This window comes from Fulmarus glacialis, unplaced genomic scaffold, assembly GCF_000690835.1.
Source record: "Fulmarus glacialis isolate BGI_N327 unplaced genomic scaffold, ASM69083v1 Scaffold51269, whole genome shotgun sequence".
In the NCBI taxonomy this organism is placed as follows: domain Eukaryota; kingdom Metazoa; phylum Chordata; class Aves; order Procellariiformes; family Procellariidae; genus Fulmarus; species Fulmarus glacialis.
Window position 1 is genome coordinate 1,481 of NW_009234914.1, and position 23,047 is coordinate 24,527.

The following is a 23,047-nucleotide window of genomic DNA, read 5'->3' on the forward strand; positions in this document are numbered from 1 at the left end:
TCAAGTTTTAACATGCTTAAACAAATCATTCTATGAAACAAGATAGTGCTTTGCACACACAAATGCCAGAGGACAGGATGTTCTTATGTGGGACTAGCAAGTTATTTGCAGATGTGCAAATAACAATTTACATAAATACAACAGCAGTAAGCACGGTAGCTATGCACACAGAAACCACCTCAGCAGTGTGAGAGACAACCAAAAAGCAGGCCTCCCTGACCTGTGTGCAATTCTACAGAAAGTGAAGTATACATGCATTGGAATTGTTGGCTTGGACTGCTGAGAAAGGGCTCTGCAACATCCAGGCACATCCTCATTGGTTATCAAAATGTTGTGGTCAATTTTGTACCAATGCTGAATGTGTCTCATTTATAAACACCTTCTAGGCAGTTTAAAAGAAAGAACAGGTTTTACTTCTCAATTTTTGAGCTCAGAAACACCTGTCTTAGGGTGAAGATGATGAAATAATCATTGTATTTTTACCTTCAACATGATGCAAAAATATCCAAGCAAATCTAGCTACTTGTTCTGAAGTTTTCTTGAATGTCATTTGTTTATTCTGGATTTAGTATACGGATTTCTATGACTTTGTTTCTTTATTCTGTAGTCCCAGTCTCTAGGATCAAGGTCAAGAATTAAAATCTAATGTGTCTCATATTTCTCTGATTTTATTATTTGGTACTTGTTTATAAAGCAGATGAAAGCAGTGCTACACAAAGTCTGGATTTGTAGATAATTATGCAAAGTTTTTGGTGAATGAATACTGAGACTTGTCTCTCTCTGAAACATAAAATTTTCATTAGGCCAATAATAAATTTATCATCTGGCAGAATCAATTTTACACGTAAGTAAAAATGAAAACAGCAATTTTACAACTTTATTGACATCTTGATGCAAAATCTGCAGCCTAGCTTCAGTTCTTTCTGGTCACTGTGAGAACCCTGACTGTCAGATAGGAGAGCAGAAAATACAATAGCTCAGGCAAGACCTGTTTTATGCTGTTGATGTCAAGAGCGATAGCTCTCAAGAGTACTAAATGCCAAAATGCTGGAGGTGATATGGATTCACAAATCATTTGCATTCCTAGGTACAGCAACCTTTTTTTGCTTCTAATATCTAGCATGCTACCAGAAGTAATGAAAAGTCCTCTGACATCTGTAACGGAAGCCACCACTGAGTACCTTCTTTACCTTACACATGGATCTATTCACTGATCACAGGTAGCTGCATGGTGCAAATGCAAAAGTATATGTTCCTATGAAAATGTTTTTTATAAGAAGGTGTATTCATTGCTGTCATTTTAAATAAAAATTAAAAACAAACAAAAAAAACCCCCAACCTGCCACTTTGAAAAACAACCAAAAAATTTGATATATACTTTACTAAAATTAGAAACCACCAAAATAGACTTATACCTTGCTTTGAGATAGTAGAGAAAGAAATAAGTCTTACACTGGAATTGCAAAATCACTAACCTGTGCACATATCTGATGCATTACATGACCAAATTCATGGAAGTAAGTCTTTACTTCATCATGTCGCAGCAATGATGGGTGATCTGATGCTGGTTTTGTGAAGTTGGTTACCAGAGCAGCTACAGACATCATTCTGCTGCCATCAGAGAGAAGACAGCCGGGTTGGAGACCAAAGCATGCTGCATGCCCATACTTTCCCTCTCTGTATAAGAAAATATATGAGACACTATCTTTAAACCACAAGCCTGCTCACCAGAATGGCGAAGCCTATTCAAGAACAGGGACAATCAGTCAGTGTCCCTTTAAAGCGTTACACAAAGAAATTACATGTTTTCATGACTTCTAAGACTGATGAAGTTTAAGATTCTGTTAAGAGCACAAGGGTAACAACCCCAGTACTTAAATCGCATCAGTTTAAGATTCACAGCAGCATTTACAAGAACCTGATTTTCACTCAAATACTGAAAGTATATATACTTGAGATGTCAATTCTATTTTAAACTGCTACTGTAACAGGAAGGACTAGGTTCTGTCCTCAGAAACAGTACTTTTTCTTTCATTACAGGAGACAAAAGAATACAGTTTACTGCACTTTCAGTGTGATCCAGAAGTTTAAAGAAAAATGATTTTGAAATTTTTGCTCTGAATCTAGGTAGTGAAGTCAGAAGAGTCTTACTAACAAATAGCTTCAGCAATTCACACGATATGCAGAAAGGGGAGAGCAGGCAAACAGGTGAAGGAGATAACATGTGCCTGTCTTAAAAAGAAGAATTTATGTACTATTGTATTGACTAACCTAATCTTCTTAACCAAGAGAAGCCTTAAATCAATTTATATTAAAAGAGGGTATCAGCCAATTTATAAAGTGCTAAAGAATAATTAACACACACCCCCCCCAACAGGAAGAAACGGTCAAAAAGGACTAGCTAAGAATAAATCATGTCAGATCAGTCTAGTCTCCTAATCTCTGACAGAACACAGATGATGCTGTAAAGAGCTACAAAGAGAGCTAGAGAGCTATAGAGATCAACCTAGAAGTACATTTCAAGGTGTGCTCAACAGGAATCCATTCTTGGTCCTAATTTATTTGACATTTTCTTTAGCAGTGTGGACAACAGGGTACAAAATACACATATAAAGTGTAAAGAGGAACTGGGAGAAACTAGGAACACTTGGCAGATAGGAATATAATTGATCTGAACACAATGGAGTAACAGTTTAACATAAATGAAAAGTAAAACACAGTATTACAGTTAGGAAGGAGAAAAGTTCATATTGGCAAAAAATTATGGACAACTCACTAGACAGCAATACTACAGAAAATGAACAAAGTAGTCATGCTTCATAAACTGCATATAAGCAAGAAATGCGGTAGTACTGCAAAAAAAGAAAAAGTGTAAACAATCTGAAAACAGTCCAGAGGACAACTTAATGAATGCAGTAATACTCCTGTCAGTGGGACAAATACTTACTTCAACCACACCAGCAACCCACTAAGACCAATTCCATTTTAAACACGTAAGTAAAACACTAAGTCATAATTACCTGGGGTAAAGGTCCAAATAGAACTGCCCTAACATTTCTCCTGTTGAATTATCCTTTACTGTATAAAGAGTAACGCTGTCGTGCCAAACATGAGCACTTTCTACTTGCTCAAATACAAGTCCCAGCAGCTTCTGGTAAATATTCAGTAAGCCTTCTGTAACAGCCTCAATTGGGAAGTATTCCTTCAGCTTTTCTTGATCTATGGAGTACTTCAGCTCTTCTGTTTTGTTCATATAATAATGAAGATCCCATGCATTGATTCTTCCGTCATAATCAAAGTTTCTTTCTTTACACTCCTTTTGCTTCAAATCTAGAATGAATTCTCTTTCTTCCTCAACCAATGGCTTTAGTTTCTTACTCAAATCATCTGAAACAAAGATTACCTTGAAATCAACTTCTGTGTTCCTTACTATAATGTGTATTCCTATAAAATATACTCATAACTTTAAGCACATGCCCCAAGAATGGGGCTAGAGTTTTCCTTTTGTTGACTAACAGCAAGCAAACTGTCTGCTTTCTTGTCTTAACGAGTTTTAATTGCAGGCATGCTATAAGTAATACAGGAGTCCACATAGGCCTAGCAGTACTGCGAAGGGTTTTGGTAAATTTAGACTTTTTCAAAGACATCAGGGATGGAAAGTAACACTACACACTTTTGCTTGAAGCCTTTGATTTTACCTCATGTAATCTCAGTTCTTTTGATGTGTTTCTGCAGAAACAGCCGAAGACTACAACTACTATTAGTTACTGGAAGTGCAACACAAAATTCAAACACTACTTTTTCTTTTCAAAGCAGATTATGACCTACTTCTAGCTAAAGTCCTGTAAAAGAACAAGAGACTAAAGAGTTCTTGCCTATACGATGGCTAGCTTCTAGACTACCAGAGCCACGGGATATTAATCTCTACGATCCCAATTTTTTTCCAATATAGCTTTTCTTAGACAAGAAAGGGTCATAACACTATGAATCCAATATATTATAAAATATTTAAGCTTAAATATTTAAGTATAAAATATTTAAGCTTACTGAATTTTCCATAAAGTACATACTGTACTTATGCTCTTGTAAGTATTTCTGGACTACCAGGCACTTTTTTCTTCCTCAAGAATTCAGGTTAATGTTCACTATTGGTATCTAGAGTGTAAAATTCAGGAATTGCCATTCCTGTTTCTAGGTAGGCTGTAAGGCACTTTATGCATTTACATAACTGAAATACTGTTTGCAGCTTCTATTACGCTAAATTCAGAATATGTCATAGGACAGAATGCTTTTCTTTCTAGCCACAAGATCGGTTTATGAACATCGATTTAAAACATGAATATATATGAACAAAGCAGAGCAAATCATACTGTCATGCTTGTAGCCAAGGATGTATCAAAATAACTAAATTAAAGCTGACAATTAATTTGATGAACATTCTCCCTCTACGAGAATTACCATGAAACATGATATTTATGAATAGAAAAGTATATGATCTCATGCTGTAAAAAATTAAAGTCACAACAATAACTGCTAAATGATGAGGTGTGTCAGCTTCAAAACAAATGAAAAAACACAGTATTATAAAGCCCATTTAGAATTAGAAAAATATAATCGATAGAAAAGAGTCCAAAATACTTTAAGTAGACCTAAAAAAATCAGGTAATTCTAACATTTAATTATAAATCAAAATTAAGTGTAAGTTCATTGACAAATAATTTGTATTGCCAAATATGGAGCTGAGCTCACACCATACAGAAGAAATGCAACAGAATTACAGGTGAAGGAAGAGGTGCATTTGAACTTCTTTACTGATCTATAAACACAAAAAACCCACTACCACCAAACAGATTTTATTGCTGTACTAAATTATTTTGGGGGGTTTATTTCTACAATATATCAACATACAATCCTAAGTGGTGTCAGGACACATTAATAAAGGAACACATACTATTCTGTGGAACTACATAATTCCAGAAAGTAGACGTTAACTCTATGCACAAGAGTGGGCCCACTGAGGTCAACAGGACGACTATAAATTCGTGAACTATTCAGAAAGCTCTGTTTTCAGTTCGAATTCCATTAGAGGGCTTTTGAATTCCAGATTTAGTCTATCATTCCAGATATTTTTTAATTCAGCTCATGGAAGTTGCATCATCACATACTGTAATCTTTCATTATATTTTATGTAGTTGTATCAGAAAAAGACACTAAGGCTACAGACGCACAAAAAATTGCAGCTAATCTAAGGGAATGAAAAGCTGCAACTGTGATGCAGCCTCTTGAACTGATAAAATTGCTTAGGCTGCACATGTTTTTCTGGTTCTAAATTAGAGTAACTTCATTTTGGGGCAGAGAAGGATATAACCACTTGCCTATATTGGCTGTCACAAAGCAGTTATTTTCAAATTTTTGTCTTGTGCTTCCCTGTTTTGGAGCAATTGCATTTGTACAGCTATGGTCTAAAAAAATACATGTCAGAACAGAGGCAACAGAGAGTTCCTTTTCTATCTAAACATGATGGACGCTATGACCCAATTATGTATTTAAATTTATCTTGGCTGAGGAGTCATGTTGCCACACCAAATATAAAAGTATTGTTTATAAATAAGAACAAACCTAAGAAGGCTGTTACGTTATCCGTGCTCTTTGCAGTGTTTACCTCCAGGACAAAGTTGGCATGGGTATTATAACCAAGAAGCTCTGCTACTTTTGCCCTTAGTGGAAGCAATTGCTGAAGAATTTTTGTGTTCTCCTAAAAAATAAAGAAGGCAAATTTGTAAAGTGAAACCAGAAAACGCATGTTATCGAAACAATTATCTGAATAGTACCTGTAATCATAAGAAACAGTAAACACTTAAAATGAAACACTTCAAGATATAAATATAGAATAATGTAAGTTTAGCTAGATTCTTGTAATTTTTTTGTCATAGCATTTGATTGCAGGTAGCTAGTCTTCTAGTCAAACTGAGTCATTATTCTCCCTATTATAATTTATCTGTCTTAATTAATCAAATGATATACCATTTCCTTTTAGGATAATAACAAATCTTTTGACTGTTGCGAAGACTTTATTTCCTTTATCAATTATTTAAATGTGAAATATAACAGGGAAATGGCTGACAGCAGGCTTAATTGGTTGTTAGTGGTGAAGACAGACTGCAGAGCTATTGTGCCAACATTCAAAGCTTGTTTGCAAATTCCCCTCTTTTGCCACCCTGACAATAGCAGTCAGAGAAACACAAAAACCCCAGGCCCTGACCTAAAAGTGGTGGAAGATCCTTGAGAAGGTGAAAATGTAACTGTGTTAACCTCCAGTTCTGGAAAAGTGAGATTTCTCAAGGAAAAACCCTTTTTTCAAGCACTAGGTTTGAAGATTGTCCCACAGTTTTAACAGCAAATCCCTTTAAGTATGCTGACTTGCAGAGTGTTCAGATCTTGGTGCCATTTTATCTTATCTTGTACTCTTCACATTTCCCAGCACTTCAGGTACAAAAGCTCAACTCTGCAGTTGTTCTCTAATGAATGGTCGGTACCATTGCCTAAATGACATCTTTTCTATCCTTTTCATCATTTTTGTACATATCTAGGTGCCTGGTCTCATCAGTATCAAACAAATTATTTGTGACATTATTTCTTCTTTTTATAAGGCATCTTTCCAGCTATTTTTCAGCTAATTAAATGAATCTTTTATAAAAATCAGCGGTTTTTTAACATCTGATTAAAATTCTCATCAATATGCAATGCATTAATTTAACATTTAATCACCTGTATTTCATAATTAAAACACATGCTTAAATAACCCCTCTCATTCTGAAGAATCCCAAAGTACTACAGAAGCTACAATCAGATGTGCTTCTCTGGGAGGAAAGTGCCAGAATACTGTAAGGAAATTTGGCAAAAGATCAAAATCCTACTTCTATTTACAGCACCACTGAAACTTTAAGATATGAACACATAGAGGTGGATCAACTTCTAAGGTCTTTAACATCAGAATAAACTCGAGCAAGGAACTGTGAAAGATCATACTAATAAGTTTTGATTTTATAGTACTAGACAATATGTAGAACTTAAATCTAACATTTGAATGTCTAGCTCCACTTTTCAACTCTGTCATTACCCTGTAGAACAGTCAATATATGACATACCTCTTTGCATCTCGAGTTAAAGGCATATTCCATTTTTCTCCTGGTTTCTGAAATGTAGCACTTCTTCATGACAGGAAAATAATGTGGATACTTTAAAGTAATTTTATATTTGTCTTCCTCAGTCTTCTCTAAACTCTTAATGAAGTCATCAGGAAGGCCTTCTATAGAAAACAATTTAATAAACAATGTTTACCAGAATTACCTACTCCCCTCTCTTTTTCGTGAGATTGTTGCACTTGTTTTGCTGCAATCTAATTTGACATCAGAAATCTCCACGGAAATATAACCCCTCTTTTTACAACTATTTGCTAAAACTTTTTCAAATCACAACCAAGCAAAATAAAAATTGGAAATGCTTGTGAGCAAAAGAGAAATATATGTAAGGCTACCAGATAAAACTGAATATGACATTAAAAAATCTCTGATGTTTTAAAACACATTTTATGCCATGCCCTTCAGACAAATTCTCTGTCACATAAAATCTCTAGATCAGTTTAAATGATTAAAAGTAGCTAAAATACATTGCAGGACAGAAAAGTTTTTCCAATAATTGCAATGAATATAATACACAGGGGATTGCCTGATGGTGGAGAACTGAGAAAAGAAGCAGAGAAGAGTAAAGTTATGAAAAAAAAAAAAAAAAGTAGGACAGATATGCCAACTTGATGCAAGGTAAACACTTCAGGAAGCACAAATCTATGAAGAGATCATAAACACCCGCAAAGAGTAATTCTAAACTGACTTTGGGGAAGGATTAAAAAGGAAACAGGGAAGACTGGAAAACAGTCAGAATTTCACTTGATCTAACCATCAGTCACAAGGCCAAAAACGATGACTCCAGTAAAACTGGAAAGCTGAAGAAATGGAAAGAGCAAGCCTACTACTCACCCAGTTCTTCCTTAGAAAATACAAGAAATGTGTTTTCCTCATTCAGGTTTTTGTTAAAGTCTATACACAGCTCACTCAATTTTTTCTTCATCGTCTTTATTTCCTGTATGGGGTATAAACTAAACTTAGTGGAAAAACAAAAATCAAACTTGGCAATTACTATCCTCCACATAAATAGTATTTCACTTTTTCCAGATAGGCTTTCTACTAGCCGACAGTGAATTCAGTTGAGTAAGTAACACACTGCAGGTAGCTCCATACTTCGCTCTCCCTCAGCCTCCCTCTTATCTTTCTTTTGGTCCTGAGCCATATTGTTGCCAATGAACCCTGGGTTGGGGCTATTGCTCCAACAACATTTCAAATGTGTTCTCAACTCAAGAGGGGACTGAAGACACAAACACATACTCTGACCAGCATTATGTGCTAACATTCAATTATTTTCTTTTATTTGAAAAGCATAAATTACAATTTTAAGTGTAAAAATATCCACTAAAACAAAGGAGAATCAAGGGAGTAAAAATGCATGCAATCTATTGAAAAACACTCCTTTGGAATTGTACCGGTATGACAAAAAGAAGAGAATACCCACACAAGACAAGACCATTCCAAAACCTGTTTTCAAACCCTGATATTCATGCATCTGAAACATGTTCTAATATATCTCATAGCATGTTTCTGCCCCTTACATAAACACAGTATGTTATCAGTAGAAGAATACACACCAAATAAAAAACTTGGCAGAGACTGTAATTCGTCAAGTTTTTACTTAAATGTAATTCAACTATTGCATCCTTATAAAATATTTCAAAATTCCTTTAGAGGCATCAGTTGCCTTTAAGCAATGCAAACACACGTGAAACTGTTCCCACTAACTGAAGGATGTGGATGAAGAATTATTATTTTCTACAAAAAGTATAGTCTATTCAAGAGTCATAAATCCAGATTGTTATACAACATCACTCAGAATTTGAAAGGAATTATGTCAGCATCTCAGATACTGTCAATTTTACTTCATGATTTTCAGAAGTGAGAAGTGCTTTTACAGGCTTGAGTAAATCCTCCGTTAATGGAGCCAAAATTCTCAGCGCGGCTTGTGCTCCCTTTAAGCTACCTCAAGTTTTTTTAGTCAAAATGCTAAAATCTTGGACACATTTTACAACATCGGTTAATAACTGAAATTAAAATAACTGAGTCTTTGTAACAATTGCACAGACTTCTGAAGCCGGGACTCAGAAATAACATTTTTGAGAGGTCTCTTGGCTAGGCATCTATCTAATTTAGGCACTCACTGTAATCAGAATACACAACAACACTCCTCCAGATAGGCTTCTTTTACTCTGTAAGGCTAAGAGAGGTGATGTATAACACCTCTATCCACTGAATACCATGGGTGTCTAACAGATTAATTTAAAAACCTTAAGGTGATTGAAGTTTAAAGGATGGATCTGGAACTAAGAACAGTTAAGATTAGAGCATTAATTAAGCAGGTCCAAAAGCACGAAGTTCAAATATATGCTTAGTATAGCTATACAACCCTTCAACAGTTTGTCAACTTTGCTTTATAAACTAATAGTCCATATTTACATTCTGCACTTCTTTAGGAAGATGGAGTCCGTTTCTTTTTCCCACTTGAACCGATTTCTGTAGATATCGCTTTGTTTCAGGCTTTACATTTTCAAGATCACAGGTTTGCTGAAATGACAGTATAGAATAATTGAATTTACAACATGGTGTAAGAAACATACCAAGCATTAGAAGCATCTAAACAGAGTTGTTTTTTAGAATACCACCATAGTGAAAAAAGAACATCCTGGATTTTGGTGTGAAGGACTTTCCAAAACCAGTTACTTTATACAATAGTATTCTTATATTTATGTAGCATGGTTTTAAAATAATTTTCTTTTGCCCAAGTATCTCTGCACATTTACATGCTGTCATAATGGCAAGCCCTTTTAGTTTATAGTACAGTGCACTTAAGCTTTTCCTGTAGAGATAGCTTTCTTACACATACTTAAAGAAAATCAGTGCTATAAGGTAACACTGCACCTTAAAACTTAGAGGGATTAAAAAAACCCAAAAGATTAGATATGTCACTGAAGGTTATCAGATGGCATAAAATTTGAGCATATACATCTTCTCTTTCAGAACAAGTCAATCAGTGACAACAAATAAAACAGTATTTCTATGTCTGGTTATGCCATTACGAAGTTTCTTGAATGGTCATTTCCTAAAGCAACCAACATTAAGAGACAAGATACTGGTTGTAATAGAACATGGATCAGTCCTGTGAGGGTCTTCTTCAAACTGACTATAGCATAACTGCTTAATTCAGAAATTTGCCATTTTGTCCTAAATTGAAAATAATTCTGTACACATTCTAATTTTATCTTGCCTCATCTAAAAATGAACATTTAAAAAAGGTATTAACTTATAGTCCTTCTTAAAAAGGACATATCCTACTTAAGTTCACCTTCAAATATAAAGCTGTTGGAATTAGCTCTGACTTGTCTTAACAACCCTCTCATCGGCTTACCTACATACAATTAATTCTTGACTAGCACCTCTGAAAAGTAAGGATGTTGAAACATGCAAATTTTATGAAAGAGTTACACAACTGTGTACAGCTGTCAACTAATGACCTGCCAGTGCAAATTACTTCTCAAACAGAAAAAATAAGACACAGGAAGCTAGTTGTATTCTAAGAGAAAATAAATAGGAATAAAAACTCCGAAACAGATATTTTTCCAGCTGTCATTTAAAAATAATCCACACAACAACACATAAATACTGTCTACTCCCACCAGTGCCCTGCATATAGGATTAAAAAATTAGTGGAAATTGGTTTTTAGAACCATGAAAGAGCTTAAAACAGTTTAGCTTTGTTTCTACCCTGCCAAGAGTCACAAGTCTCAGTAGCATTATTCTACAGCAGGACTGCTAAGAGTTAGTACAATTGTGCCTAAAACTCTTATGCATATACCAATAGTCTATATGCAAGAATTTCTAAATCCAGTGAAAAAAATTACAACAATCACTTCACTTTGTGATAAACTAACTTTTCTAAAGCAATAGGCAGATTTAACTTAGTTTACCAATACTGTCATATGATGAAGGATGAATATTTTTTCTTTTTAATATTATCTGTTTACAGGTAATTTTTAAAAGAATCCATAGTCTCATGAAAGGATGATTAACTACTATAGGTCACCACACAGCTAAAGTCAATGATAATTGAGCCATGTGATTGCATGGTGTACCCTTCACCATGGCTATGATTTTTTTTGCAGCACTCGGCCATCGCTTTTTTTTTTTTTTTAAATAAAAGGATGTAAATGGTGGAAAGTAAGTGAAGAAAATCACGCCACCTGTCCTCTCCAAGTCAAACCTCACATCTCCATCCTCATTTGTGATAAATGCATAAGCCAACACAAAGAATATTTCCCAACACAAAGATAAAAAGAATGCTATTACCCTACTCCCTGCGACACTCGGGCTTCCTGTTGTGCTTCTGGCAAAGAATACTCCCTGAAATTCTGCACCTTTATGAGGATATTTATGCTACCAAGCACTACATCTACGACTGTCAATGCTGTAATATTGAGTACAAAAATATTTGTAGCAATCACAATTTTCACATACTGTTTTTCCACTGATCAACCCACAATTCCAGGATTCTTTTTTCTGATCTGAGACTGGTGTGATAGAAAAAGCACGACTTCAAAATGACAGAGGTGAAAAATGCAGATACTGTCACTACATTAACATTTATATTGTGCTAACCGTGCTGCAAGACTCAAAAATAGAAAGGTTGAGAAAAAAATTGGAGTACTCTAATCTCTGTAAAAAGACACTGTTTTTATTACAGTAACACTAAGGGCAGAGGATTGTGAAAAGTGTCACTGAGTTATTTAAGCATTGTGAGGGATCTCCCAGCATATGGGCATATCCTGAAAATCTCTTGGGCCCAAACCCAGCAAAGATTTTAGGCAGAAGAAGCAAATTCACAAACACTAATTTTAAGCCCTTAAAGCCAGTGAATATTGGCTCCTTCTAAAGCTAAGAAAGAGAAAGATTCTTTTGGGAAAAAGTAGGAGAAAACTAAGTTAGTGTTCTTCATCCTTCTCTTGATGACTATACACCTCTCCATACAGTTCAAAAGAAATCAATGCTAAATAGCTTCTAGTCTTAATATTAGCCTTTTTGAAGATAAGGCTTAAGATAAGGATGATACACTTTCAAAAAGACCTGTCAGGTCTTCAAGGATAAGCAAGCGTATAAACCCTCACAGGCACAGGCACCATGGATGCTCTGTGGTCATCTCTGAACTTGGGTCTGGTCAGGATGGTCTATGTCATCCTGTGTTTCTTTGATGAACAATTTCCACAACAGAAGTGCTAATTTTGAATATACTACACACATGAAATTTTGGAACTTTCCAGAAGTTTTAGAATGGTCATGGTTGATGATTTTATATACCATGCCATACTTATTTTGGACAACTATGCTACCTTATTCCATGAAGAAATCTTCAAGCAGAATAAGAAACAAAATCTACTTAGAATATCATGAACAAAAACTGCAGCAGCTGTTTACATCAGGCTGAGTTTGCTGCAGGCGTGTGGGTGGAGAAGATTGGCAACATTCTTAAGCATGCCTCTGCTAGCCAACATGTGCAGATGTTAGGAGTAATAACATTTAAAATGATAGTTTCATTAACAAATTCACTTTTATTCCAAGTTTCAGACTCCAAAATAAAAGTTTTCTAAAGAATAAGATCTGGAGCATATTCAACAACATAAATTTATGCAGGAATTTTTCCCCCTAACGTGTGGGGAAAAGAAAGAGACTAGATTATTTTCAGTTTTGGTGGTTTTTTTTTTTAAATTAAATTCAAAAACCTCACACATCTTCCACCATCAACAGTTCTTAAATAAAGCAGAATTTAGAAAGAATACTAAACAGTTGTTAACTTAGAAAAGTTCAGTCCTCGTTAAAGGGAGCAAAAATATTCAGGATGTCACTGAGATCAAGCACATCTACTCATCTTTTAGTGGACTGGCTGTTATAAATAACATGGGAGTGTGAGGGCCCTCATTCTCCTCGCTGCATTTTAATCTGACCCCTGGGCAGGATCATGAAACTGAATTCATATACCTGAACAATTAAATCCTTGGTGAGGCCACGAAAAACCTGATTTAATCAAAATGTTTTACTGGCTCATTTAAACTGATAAAATTATTTTAGCAAAATATTTCTGTTTGTGGAAGTCCTTTTTTTCAGATGCTCCTGGAACCTGATTTTTCAACTAAGAGTTTCTAACAGGAGAATGCATTAGAAATTTAACAAAAATTAACAAGAACTTTGTGATTTGGAAATAGCAAGACTTGGTCAGTCTGGCACTATTGGCAATTTCACACCTGTTCTACAGCAAAAAGCTGCTACTACTTTCATAGTTATTATGAAGTCGATATATGCTTAGAGGTTGCATCTCTGGAAAACTAATACTAAAACATGCTTGCATGCTGGAATTAAGCCAATAAAAATCTCTCAAAAAATTAAATGGAGATTTAAGCAACAATTGTAACTGTTATAAAAGCCAAGTATTGCTGCAAAGGAAAATGAAGTAGGAAAGCATGAAATGAAAAAGATTTTTTGAAAAAGATTATAAGAAAGTAATGCTAGCAAATAACAGCAATCAGTTTTCACTAGCTACTACCAGAAATTCCTGTAAATTAAAAATAGATAGATACACAGATACGGCAGATTAGCCCTAAGTGTATCTGTGTATACTATACTGAAAGGTGGGGAAAATCACAGCAAATAATAATACCTATCAAACCATTTAATTAATAGCAACAGAACAGGGAAACAAAATCAACATAAAGCACAGAGGGGAAAAAAAAAAAATCAACATAAGGCACTATCTGTCAACACACAACAAAAGGTCCTCAAAATGGGCCTATTAAATACCTCCACAAACACATAAACACCAATACCCAGCTAGAGGAGAACACCTGAAAATATGCCTAGAAAACACAGCAATAGAAGACAATCGTATTGGAAGGCACTTTAGTAAGGTGCTGCAAACATTATTCTGGTTCCCAGCCAATGCTGCAAAGAGCACAAACAACAACTTCAAGAAATAGGGCTCCAATATATTAGCAAGGTTAAAAATCGGTGGGATTGAAAGGGAAGACTCATGTCTGAAGCATGGACAAATGTGTGCACTTTAGTTTTCACATCAGATAGCTTCCTTGCATTATCTTTAAATTACACTTTTGGAAAATTATTACTAAATGTCACTAGATGCATTTGACTAAAAACAAATGTTCTTCCTGTTTGAGTTACAAAATAAACAGTACAAATGAAGAATACAAGATACCTGTAGGTGCTCAATTAGAAGGGAAGCTAAACAGAAACACAAAAGGGATAGAAACTAGGTCAGCACTAAACGTATCTTTTGACTTAGTTTTATTTTGAGGCTTAAGCAACATATGAGGAGGACTATACAATGTAGCTGTCTATAATTAGCAGATCAAACGAGGTAATTTCAGAGGTGACTCCCAGTTGTATGTTCTTATTAACTTCATAACTTAAAACTCAACTTTAAAATTTAAAATTCTCAACTTCAATAAACAGCAATGTTGGACACTAATTCAAAAGCAGTATAAGCCAACCTAAATACATTGCTATATTGCCTCTCTTCTTCCCCCTGCCCCTTGTTGATGCTCTGGGCAAACGAGTTCAGGGAGCTCAGCCAGCAGAAAACAGTAACATTTCTTTTTCCTGATGGGTTTCCTTATGCTAGTTTAGCTTCCTTGTACCACCTCATTGGAAGATTAGACAAAAGTCAAAGCCATTGCAATGGAGAGAGAAGGATACACACACCTAGACATGAGACGCAAAGAGTGGGAGTACCAAGTTATACTGGCTTAAGTTTTTGTGGAACTACAGCCTTTTTGTATAGCAGTGTCCCGCTGGAAAGATTTGACTGGTACAGGCACAGGGGAAACACACACAGTGATGGGGATCTTGAAAAGCACTGTGGATACTAACTGCTTTAGAGAAAAGTTTTTCAGTGCTAGAATTTTATCTACATTTCCACAAATTATGCAGATATCATTGTGATTTACCTGCAAATAAACAATCTTCTGAAACACATCTTCTCTCATGCTCATCTCCACATCAAAATTTGAAAGCTTTTTGTCAGCTTCTGTACTTGCTAAGCGTACCTCTTTGTCAGCTGAGACATGCTGGGGAAAATCCAACATGCTTCTTTCCACTGTTTAAATAAAAGGCAATGAACACTTACACAGAAGGCTAGAAATGTTTTAAGGATAAGGAACTTCCCCCCTTCTGATATTTATAGAACAGATAAGAAACAAGTACCCAAAGCAGCCTGACACTTCAGATCAGGCTTGAAGCAAGTAAAGTGATTACAGATAATGTACAAATGAATAGGTGAAAGGACAAAACCGCACACCATTATAACAAATAAACATTTTACAGAAACTATCTATTATCCAAGCCTAATTATCTTATCTTCTTACTTCTACAAAATCAACTGAAAGGTGTATAAATATGATACATGATTTTTGAAAGACCAACCATTTTTAAGTGAAGACTGACATTGTTTCATAGCTGGCACAGATGCTTCTGTGTTAGCATTTAAAGTGAAAATCTCTGAATCTTTCTAAAAGACCCATCTGTCCTGAAATTATTTTTACACTATTATGAGAACAGTGTCAAATCCCCATCTTCTCTTCTGTGTTTAAGGAGAAACAATAAGGCAAACGTAGAAGATGCTGTCTATGTATTCTGAACTTCTAGAAATGAGAAGCTGAGTAATACTACTTTTTTAGAATACACTTCTGAGATTAAGTAAATCCTTGCTTATTAAAGGAATATTGCATTTTATAATGATGTTGAATAGAAATGCTAAAATAGAAATTAATAATGATGACCAGCTGAATCAACTTAATTCAAAACCAATTATAATTTCACTGCCCTTCACCTCCCCAAAAGCACATTTTAGAGTAACAACATTTTAGGATGATTTAAAGCTTTTTAATTTTATGTAATCTGAAGTTTTTTTATCAAACCCTGAGATACTCTCAGCCCTTTAGAAACCTTTGGAATGCAAACATGGGCGTATGGTTCTTCTTGAAGTCCGCCAGAAACGCCCCCCCCCCCACCTCCTGTCCTCATGCCAAGATGTTTCAAAACGATGAAGTGAGTTTTGGGAGCTTCCAAGTGAATTGTAAGGCCTGTTGTCATCTGTGTCTTTTCAGATAATAAGTTCCAGTTACTGGGGTAGGTCTTTCATGTACATGTGAAAAGGATACACAGGCCTTAAAAATCCAAGGTTCTAATGGAAGTCTTGATGTGGTGATACATCCCTACCATATGCCATGGGCTGTTTCACAGGTAAGTCATGCAATTTCACATACAGCTTTGAAGATTAGCATTAAAAGTTTAAATATGACCCACTACTGCAAGAGCATGTAGAGAAAAAAGTACGTCTTGGAAGATGCAAGTCTTGGTGGCTATGCTGAGAAGTTGATGGCCACTATTTTCTGAATCAAACATAGATTTTCCTTCTAATTTATTTTAAAGCAGAGAGTTTTATATTTGGTGAAAAGGCTTACAATAATTATACCAAATAGATTGGTACAACTAACACTGGATCTGACACGAAGCTGTTTGGATGAAGATTACTCAGTCTTTCTGCCAGCATCAATTCCAGGCAATTCACTGGATGTGCCTAAACTGTAATTCTAAGTAATGTGAAAGCCAGACTAATATTACAGTACAATCATTTAAGCTGCAGGCTGCTTTTTTTTGCTAAGTGAAGATTTTGCTCCAAGCCAAGGTGGCTGTTTTCAGCACTTCTGTTGCTCATGCAGATTTTTTTAGAGGATTTAAGAGAATTTGACGTTTTATTACACTGACTACTTTTTGAGAGTCATCCAGCCACCATCTGATAGGTTTTTCAAAACAAAGCCACCCAAGACACATTTTTATTCTTCCCATCTCCTCTGACTGACAATTACTAACAAATTAACTGAATGACCTGTGTTTGATGATTAAACTCCATCCATGTATTGGCATGTCTTAGTAATTCATTCAGAACAATCTAGATGTGACTGCATGACCAACACCTCTCCCTGGATTCTTCAAGGCCTTGCAGGCCATAATATAAAAGTGAGCAAGCAAGGCAGTCTTCTTTCAAAAAAGCATTCAAAAATTCCCCCATTCTCAACGATCACATTTTCTCCACTAGGAGCTTATCAACATTTCCATTGTTCCATTTAACTTGCTTGTCTCAGATTCTGCAGCGTCTGAAAAAAGCACTGCTGATCAGGTTTGAATGTACTATGCATACCACAGCCGCTGTAGTCTACACCGTTGCACATTGTCCCCCAGCGGTTGTACACAGTTAGAAAAGAAAATATAACTGTGTGGAGCCTCACATGCAAAAAGAAAACAGTGACCAATGCAGTTCTCTGGATGCATCAAAGAGATCAACAGCAGAGTTTTGCTAATCCTTATTTTCGTCTCTAGAATAAAGCAGCAGAACTTTGCAGATGATTGTGTTACATATTGCTGAGAGGTCCTGAAAGATTATTATGACCAGAGGACCCTTGAGAGGCCTCTACACATTCTACGCAAGAACAGCATGGATCAGAATCGTACCTCTTCTCAATGTGCAGATGGAATGCCCTATGGAAAGAATCACAGAAAAAGTTCACTAACCTGCGTATTCCACTTCTATATCTGCCAAGGCCCGTACAGTATTTTCATGTGTTACTTCTCCAATATCAAGCATCCCAACACTGTCATATACATATTTTGTCTTCCTGATTAGTTCTTCTGTTCTTGTTCTAATTTGCTCTGGTGACAGGTCCCATCTCAACAGGTTTCGGCCTGATGCAATGTATGAAGAAGCTTTGAGCTGGCTAGTGATTTCTGCTCCTAATGTCATTCTCAAAACAAGCCGTGGCCCAACGGACCTGAAAGTATAAAAATGATCTTAGCATAGCAAGATTCTAGTTCAAGAGGTAGTTTATAGTAAATGTTAAAAAAAAGGCAACAGACCTTTAACAATTACAGAGTATTTTTAGAAGCAAGAACAAAGTCCTTTTCACAGCCATAGCTTGTCCAGGAGAACCATACACAGCCATTACCCTTAATTGATAAGTCTAATTTTAAATACATCAGAGGTCTGACTTCCACCTTTTCCATATAGAGGATGACTAAGTGCGTACAGGGATAAAAACTTTGGAATTTACAAAACCAGACAGATTAAGTTACTATTCAATCTTCTAAGAAAAACACAATTACGGTTACTGAAACTCTACAAAAACAGATAGTATTTCCATTTTTGAAATAAGGAATAAAACCCACATAGTGATTTGTAGATTATAAAGGCCAAGAACTGCAAAGATGCACAAAGCAAGACACAAAAAAAAGTAATTTAGTCATGTTCATTATAACAAATAATTTTATATTTATACAGGATGTCTGCCACATAATCAACTGTGGGAGGAAAACTTTTAGTTGTTACTCACTTGAAAATTTACTCCTTTAATTGTTGTGGATTTTAAATAGACAGTTGCACTCTATTGCCAGAAGAGGAATATAAGTTTACTGTAATTTACGTACTGTTAATCCTGATTATATAAATCAACTATATTTCAGCTTTAGCTGGCAGAAAAGTTTACATATGTAACAGATCTTAGTGTGCTGTGCAATCAATGGCTGCCTTTCCACTGATCTCTTTGACAATATTTAAAAAAGAAAAAATGTGACTTGGAGCAACAAATCCAAATATAAGTTAAGAAGATACTGGCTTCAGAAATACAGGCTTCTACCCTCCCACACCAACAAACCAACACTCAACTTGGTTATATAAAGGAGAAGGATACAAACTCAGGCAACTGACTGAGTGGGGCTAATAGAAACCCATACAGTCAACAAGATGTCCACCTGGCAACTACATTAATAGCTCAGTTATATATGAAGTAGTTGCTGAGGAAGGTGATAATTTGATGGTAATTAAAAGACAGCTTGCATTCAAGGAGTAAAACTTGCTGCCGTCTTTAGTATCATAGGAGGATCACAGGAGCATCATAGGAGGATCTCTGGCTGGCAGAGACATACTATCTGTCTCCCTATTTCAGTTGCATAATTAAAAAAAAAAAAAAAAATCACATGTTGTTATGGTAATAACAACAACCTAAAATTTTCAACCATAACTAAAGAAATACAAGAACACACACAGAGAGCTTGCTATTAAAAGGGATGTTTACTTAACACTATTTTATTAGTTAAATACCTTTTTCTCTTAAAAGCCACTGTACCTGTATTAATTTATTGCAAAACCAGTCTGGTATGTGCATAAGTGCTCAGCTAGGTTTTGGCATACAATGCAGGGAGCACACATAAAAGGATAGGCAATTTTAGCCTGAAGAAATAACAAAGCAGAAGAGTGAAATGCCAACAAGCTGAAAAGAGCCACACGCAAGGCTTCTGTTTGAAGGCAAGACTTCTTGTTAAAAGTCTCACTCGTCCATAACAGGAATTCTCTAGAAATAGGCTAGCCAAAATTATTTTTATGCAAGACAAAAATGAAAGACAACATTTCTATCTACACTTTATGTTGAGAATTTTTTTTTCCTTGTTACCACAGCTTATTCAAATCCTGCCATACCAGTGAAGGCAAGATGTTTACTTTTCCCTTCTACTGGTGTATAGAAACATCAATGTCCAGCACATTCATGATTTAACTCTGAAAATGAAGCCTGAATAAAGAATATTCCTTCCACCTCTGTTCTACCTCTCTGATACCAACTCAGTTCTGACATTAATGCCTTAGTAGCTGAAACTTTGAATCTCAGAAGTTTATGATAAATGAAGCTGCTTTCATGAAAACAAAAGGTTAAGTATTAGCATTCTCAGAATGCATTAGTTTCCCATCCCCCAAAACCACTGAACTCTACCCTGAATCTACAAATCCATTAAAGAACAGTACTTCATCAAGTCATGAACAGCTTCCCACTGGACTGTCCTATGTCTAGTTTTCCACACATTGCTAGTGCAGCTCTAGTACAACCTCATGGGAGCTGAAGGGGAACCTCCTCAAAAGTAGGTTCAAGGCTGTGATCTCCACCCCTCCCCTCCCCCCCGAGAACGTCAGAAAGAATACGAAATGTGCCAAATTAAGATCAAAATAAAAGTAAAATAAAATCAAAGGAAAACAACAGCCTGAACAATAAAAAACAATGTGTGAGTAAAAATACATGCATAGGTGAAATCTTGACCATTTCTTTCATGGCTTAGTATTTCATATTCTTTGTCTACATAAAACTATAAATAAATAAATTCCCCAAACTCCATGTATCATACTGCCATAAAATTGATAATTTACTAACTTTATCTTATTTGTTAAAGAAAGAAGCAAAGAAACAATAACAAAATTAAAGATTAAATGGACTATAAAGAAACAAGAAAGAGTATAGCTAAAATAGTATAACTGTTTCAAAAATGCTCTGCAACTACACTTGTCATGTTATTAGAGTGAAAATACTACAGTAAATTGTATCACTGAGGGAAACTTTAATTTCCCAGATATAAACTGGAAAATAAATTCTATTAATAATGGTAGGAACCAGATGCAACAGCAAACAGCTTTCTTCAAATAGCAACTGAACCAACAAGATGCAATTGTTATTTTAGGCTTGCTTTTGGTAAACGGCAGCAACGTTATAGAACAGCCAACCATTGCTTGGACTGAGCAATCAGAAGTTGATGCAGTTTAAATTAGATGGAAGGATAAAAAAATGTAGGTCTGTAAATAATATTACATGTATACTGCAATTATCCCATGTGGCCATGGGTAGACTATTGCTAATGCCCGAATTGACTAGTTCAAACTGTTTTGGATATTACACTCAATTTTCTGCAGTGCAGTGTAGAACGGTAAACATATCTAAGGATATGGTTGGTGTCCTGCAGCAGTATTGCCTTAAGATACTATTCTTCTTTCCCGTTCCTCCCTCTGCTCGTTTCTGTCCCTGTACACATCAATGACAGCAACATAACTGTTGGTAGGGTCATACTTTGAGAGGAGTCAGGACAGCCTATAGGTGAAAAATGAAATGGACCAAAAAAATGCAGGCAGGACAGCTTTTTTTCAGCTTATCAGTTCCACCATCTATTTGATATGCAACTTCAAAACAGTTATGCTGGCCTAAACGAAGGATTAAAAGTGTCAATAGCCACCTAAGGCTGCACTACTGCAAGAAACACATATGAAATGCATGGATTTAGTCTAGCAAAAAAAGTCTCAAGATGATTGCTGTCATTAAGCATATCATTAAATGCCCCAAAGTGAAAAGAGCTGTTGATGCTAAGAGGCAATACTGACATGAGAACAAATTAGAATAAATTGGTCAGGAATACACGTAAGCTAGAATTTTAAGAGACGTTTATAACCATGAGGGCAGTGAGATTCTGAAACAGCTGCCCAATAAGCATCAGGAAGTGAAAACACCTTTATTTATAACATGGAGCTTGACCAGCTTATAAAATGGATTATATCACTTGGTTACCTACGGTAGCACAGGACTAGACTTGATCACCCCAATTGTCCCTTCCAGTCCTTATGTTCCTGTGAGGTCCTTCAAAATTAAAGCACCTTTATTTACATTGCATTTTTACTATGAATATTAACTGGCCTCTGTTGGCAACTTGCCCCGACCTTTTTCTTGGGTGAGTCCTATGGCATCTAATAATGTCAGTGGAATGACATACAGGGCAGACTGAAACACACTATGCATTTGTGCACTGCTTCATCCATCTATGAGAGGGTCAGGAGGAAAGGCACAGAAGGTCTGGTTTGGACTTTCAGCTACAACACAGGGTACAATAGACGCAGCTGTTTTCACAAAGTATGGTAGTAATCTGCCAATCCCAAAAGCAGTAAGAATGGTAATTTCTTCCAAAAGCAGTGTAAGCTGAAAAATAACTTAAAAGCTTAGTAGCTACTTCTAAAAGAGGATTTTGAAGAAGAAAACAAACCTTCCAAGCTACAGACTGCAATTGTTATTTTTGCTAGAATGCCAGGTAATTTATTTTACCAACAAATCTACAATTTGATTACTTGCTGCCTCTGGAAAATACAACTTTGATTTCATTTTAGAAAGGAGAAGGACCTTTATAATACTCCATTATAGCAATACAGTGGCCAACATAACTTCTGCAAAGACAAACAAAGCAATTGAATTTACAGACTGATTTTTAACTTGTGCAGTAAGTATTTTAAACATATTAAACATTTATGTAAGTCTGGTTTTGTTTAGAAACATTTTCCGTAACTGGAACATGCCAAGTAACCCTTTGTTGGCATGTTCCATTAACGCTATTAAAATAAACCAAGAAAGCCACAATCTATGATGCAGAAGCAGCAAAGGGTAGTACCAGCTTTAGAAAATACAAACACAAAAACCTGCAAGCTTGTCCACAATATGCTCCTACTACTAATAATCACTTTATAATATGGTCAAGATTTAAGCCTGCTGTCTCATTTAACTCCAATTACATATGGATAGCTATGACTCCATCCAAGACTCTTCAATGGTACTCCCAGTTTTCAAATTAATCTTCACCTAAACAGTACTAGTTAAAATGACAAGTATAATTTTACAGAATAAAGTGTATTAACAGATGTATTTCTGGCAAACATATATACAGACCAGTTCATTGAACTTGCTAATACATCTGACAGTTCCATGTAGCCACACAAAAATCAGAGTATATCAGCTTCACATAGGATGGAAAACCATATTACCTGCTGACAAATTCAGATAACTTAGCCATCTTCTAGTTTCTAAATACTCTAATGGCAAATAAATACAATTAAGTTTTTCTTGCTGCACCTTATGTATACTTCAGGGGACATTCCTATGGATATAAGTAAAAGCAGATTTGCAAATCACAGCGAACACAAC

The 23,047-nt window shown here is 35.6% G+C and overlaps 1 protein-coding gene across 1 annotated transcript; it reads right to left on the reverse strand.

Annotated features, from left to right (window-relative positions):
* Positions 1 to 1,452: 1,452 nt before the first annotated feature.
* LOC104071068 (neurolysin, mitochondrial-like) lies at positions 1,453 to 22,830 on the reverse strand (the record flags this gene model as incomplete). The annotated part of the gene is made up of 9 exons (XM_009585788.1): positions 22,793 to 22,830; positions 17,793 to 18,049; positions 15,170 to 15,318; positions 9,621 to 9,728; positions 8,037 to 8,139; positions 7,149 to 7,309; positions 5,620 to 5,755; positions 3,021 to 3,387; positions 1,453 to 1,677 (listed from the first exon to the last, which is right to left on the reverse strand). Coding segments are annotated over exons 1-9 (1,544 nt in total), but the record flags the coding sequence as incomplete, so codon positions are not given.
* Between the last annotated feature and the right edge of the window lie 217 nt (positions 22,831 to 23,047).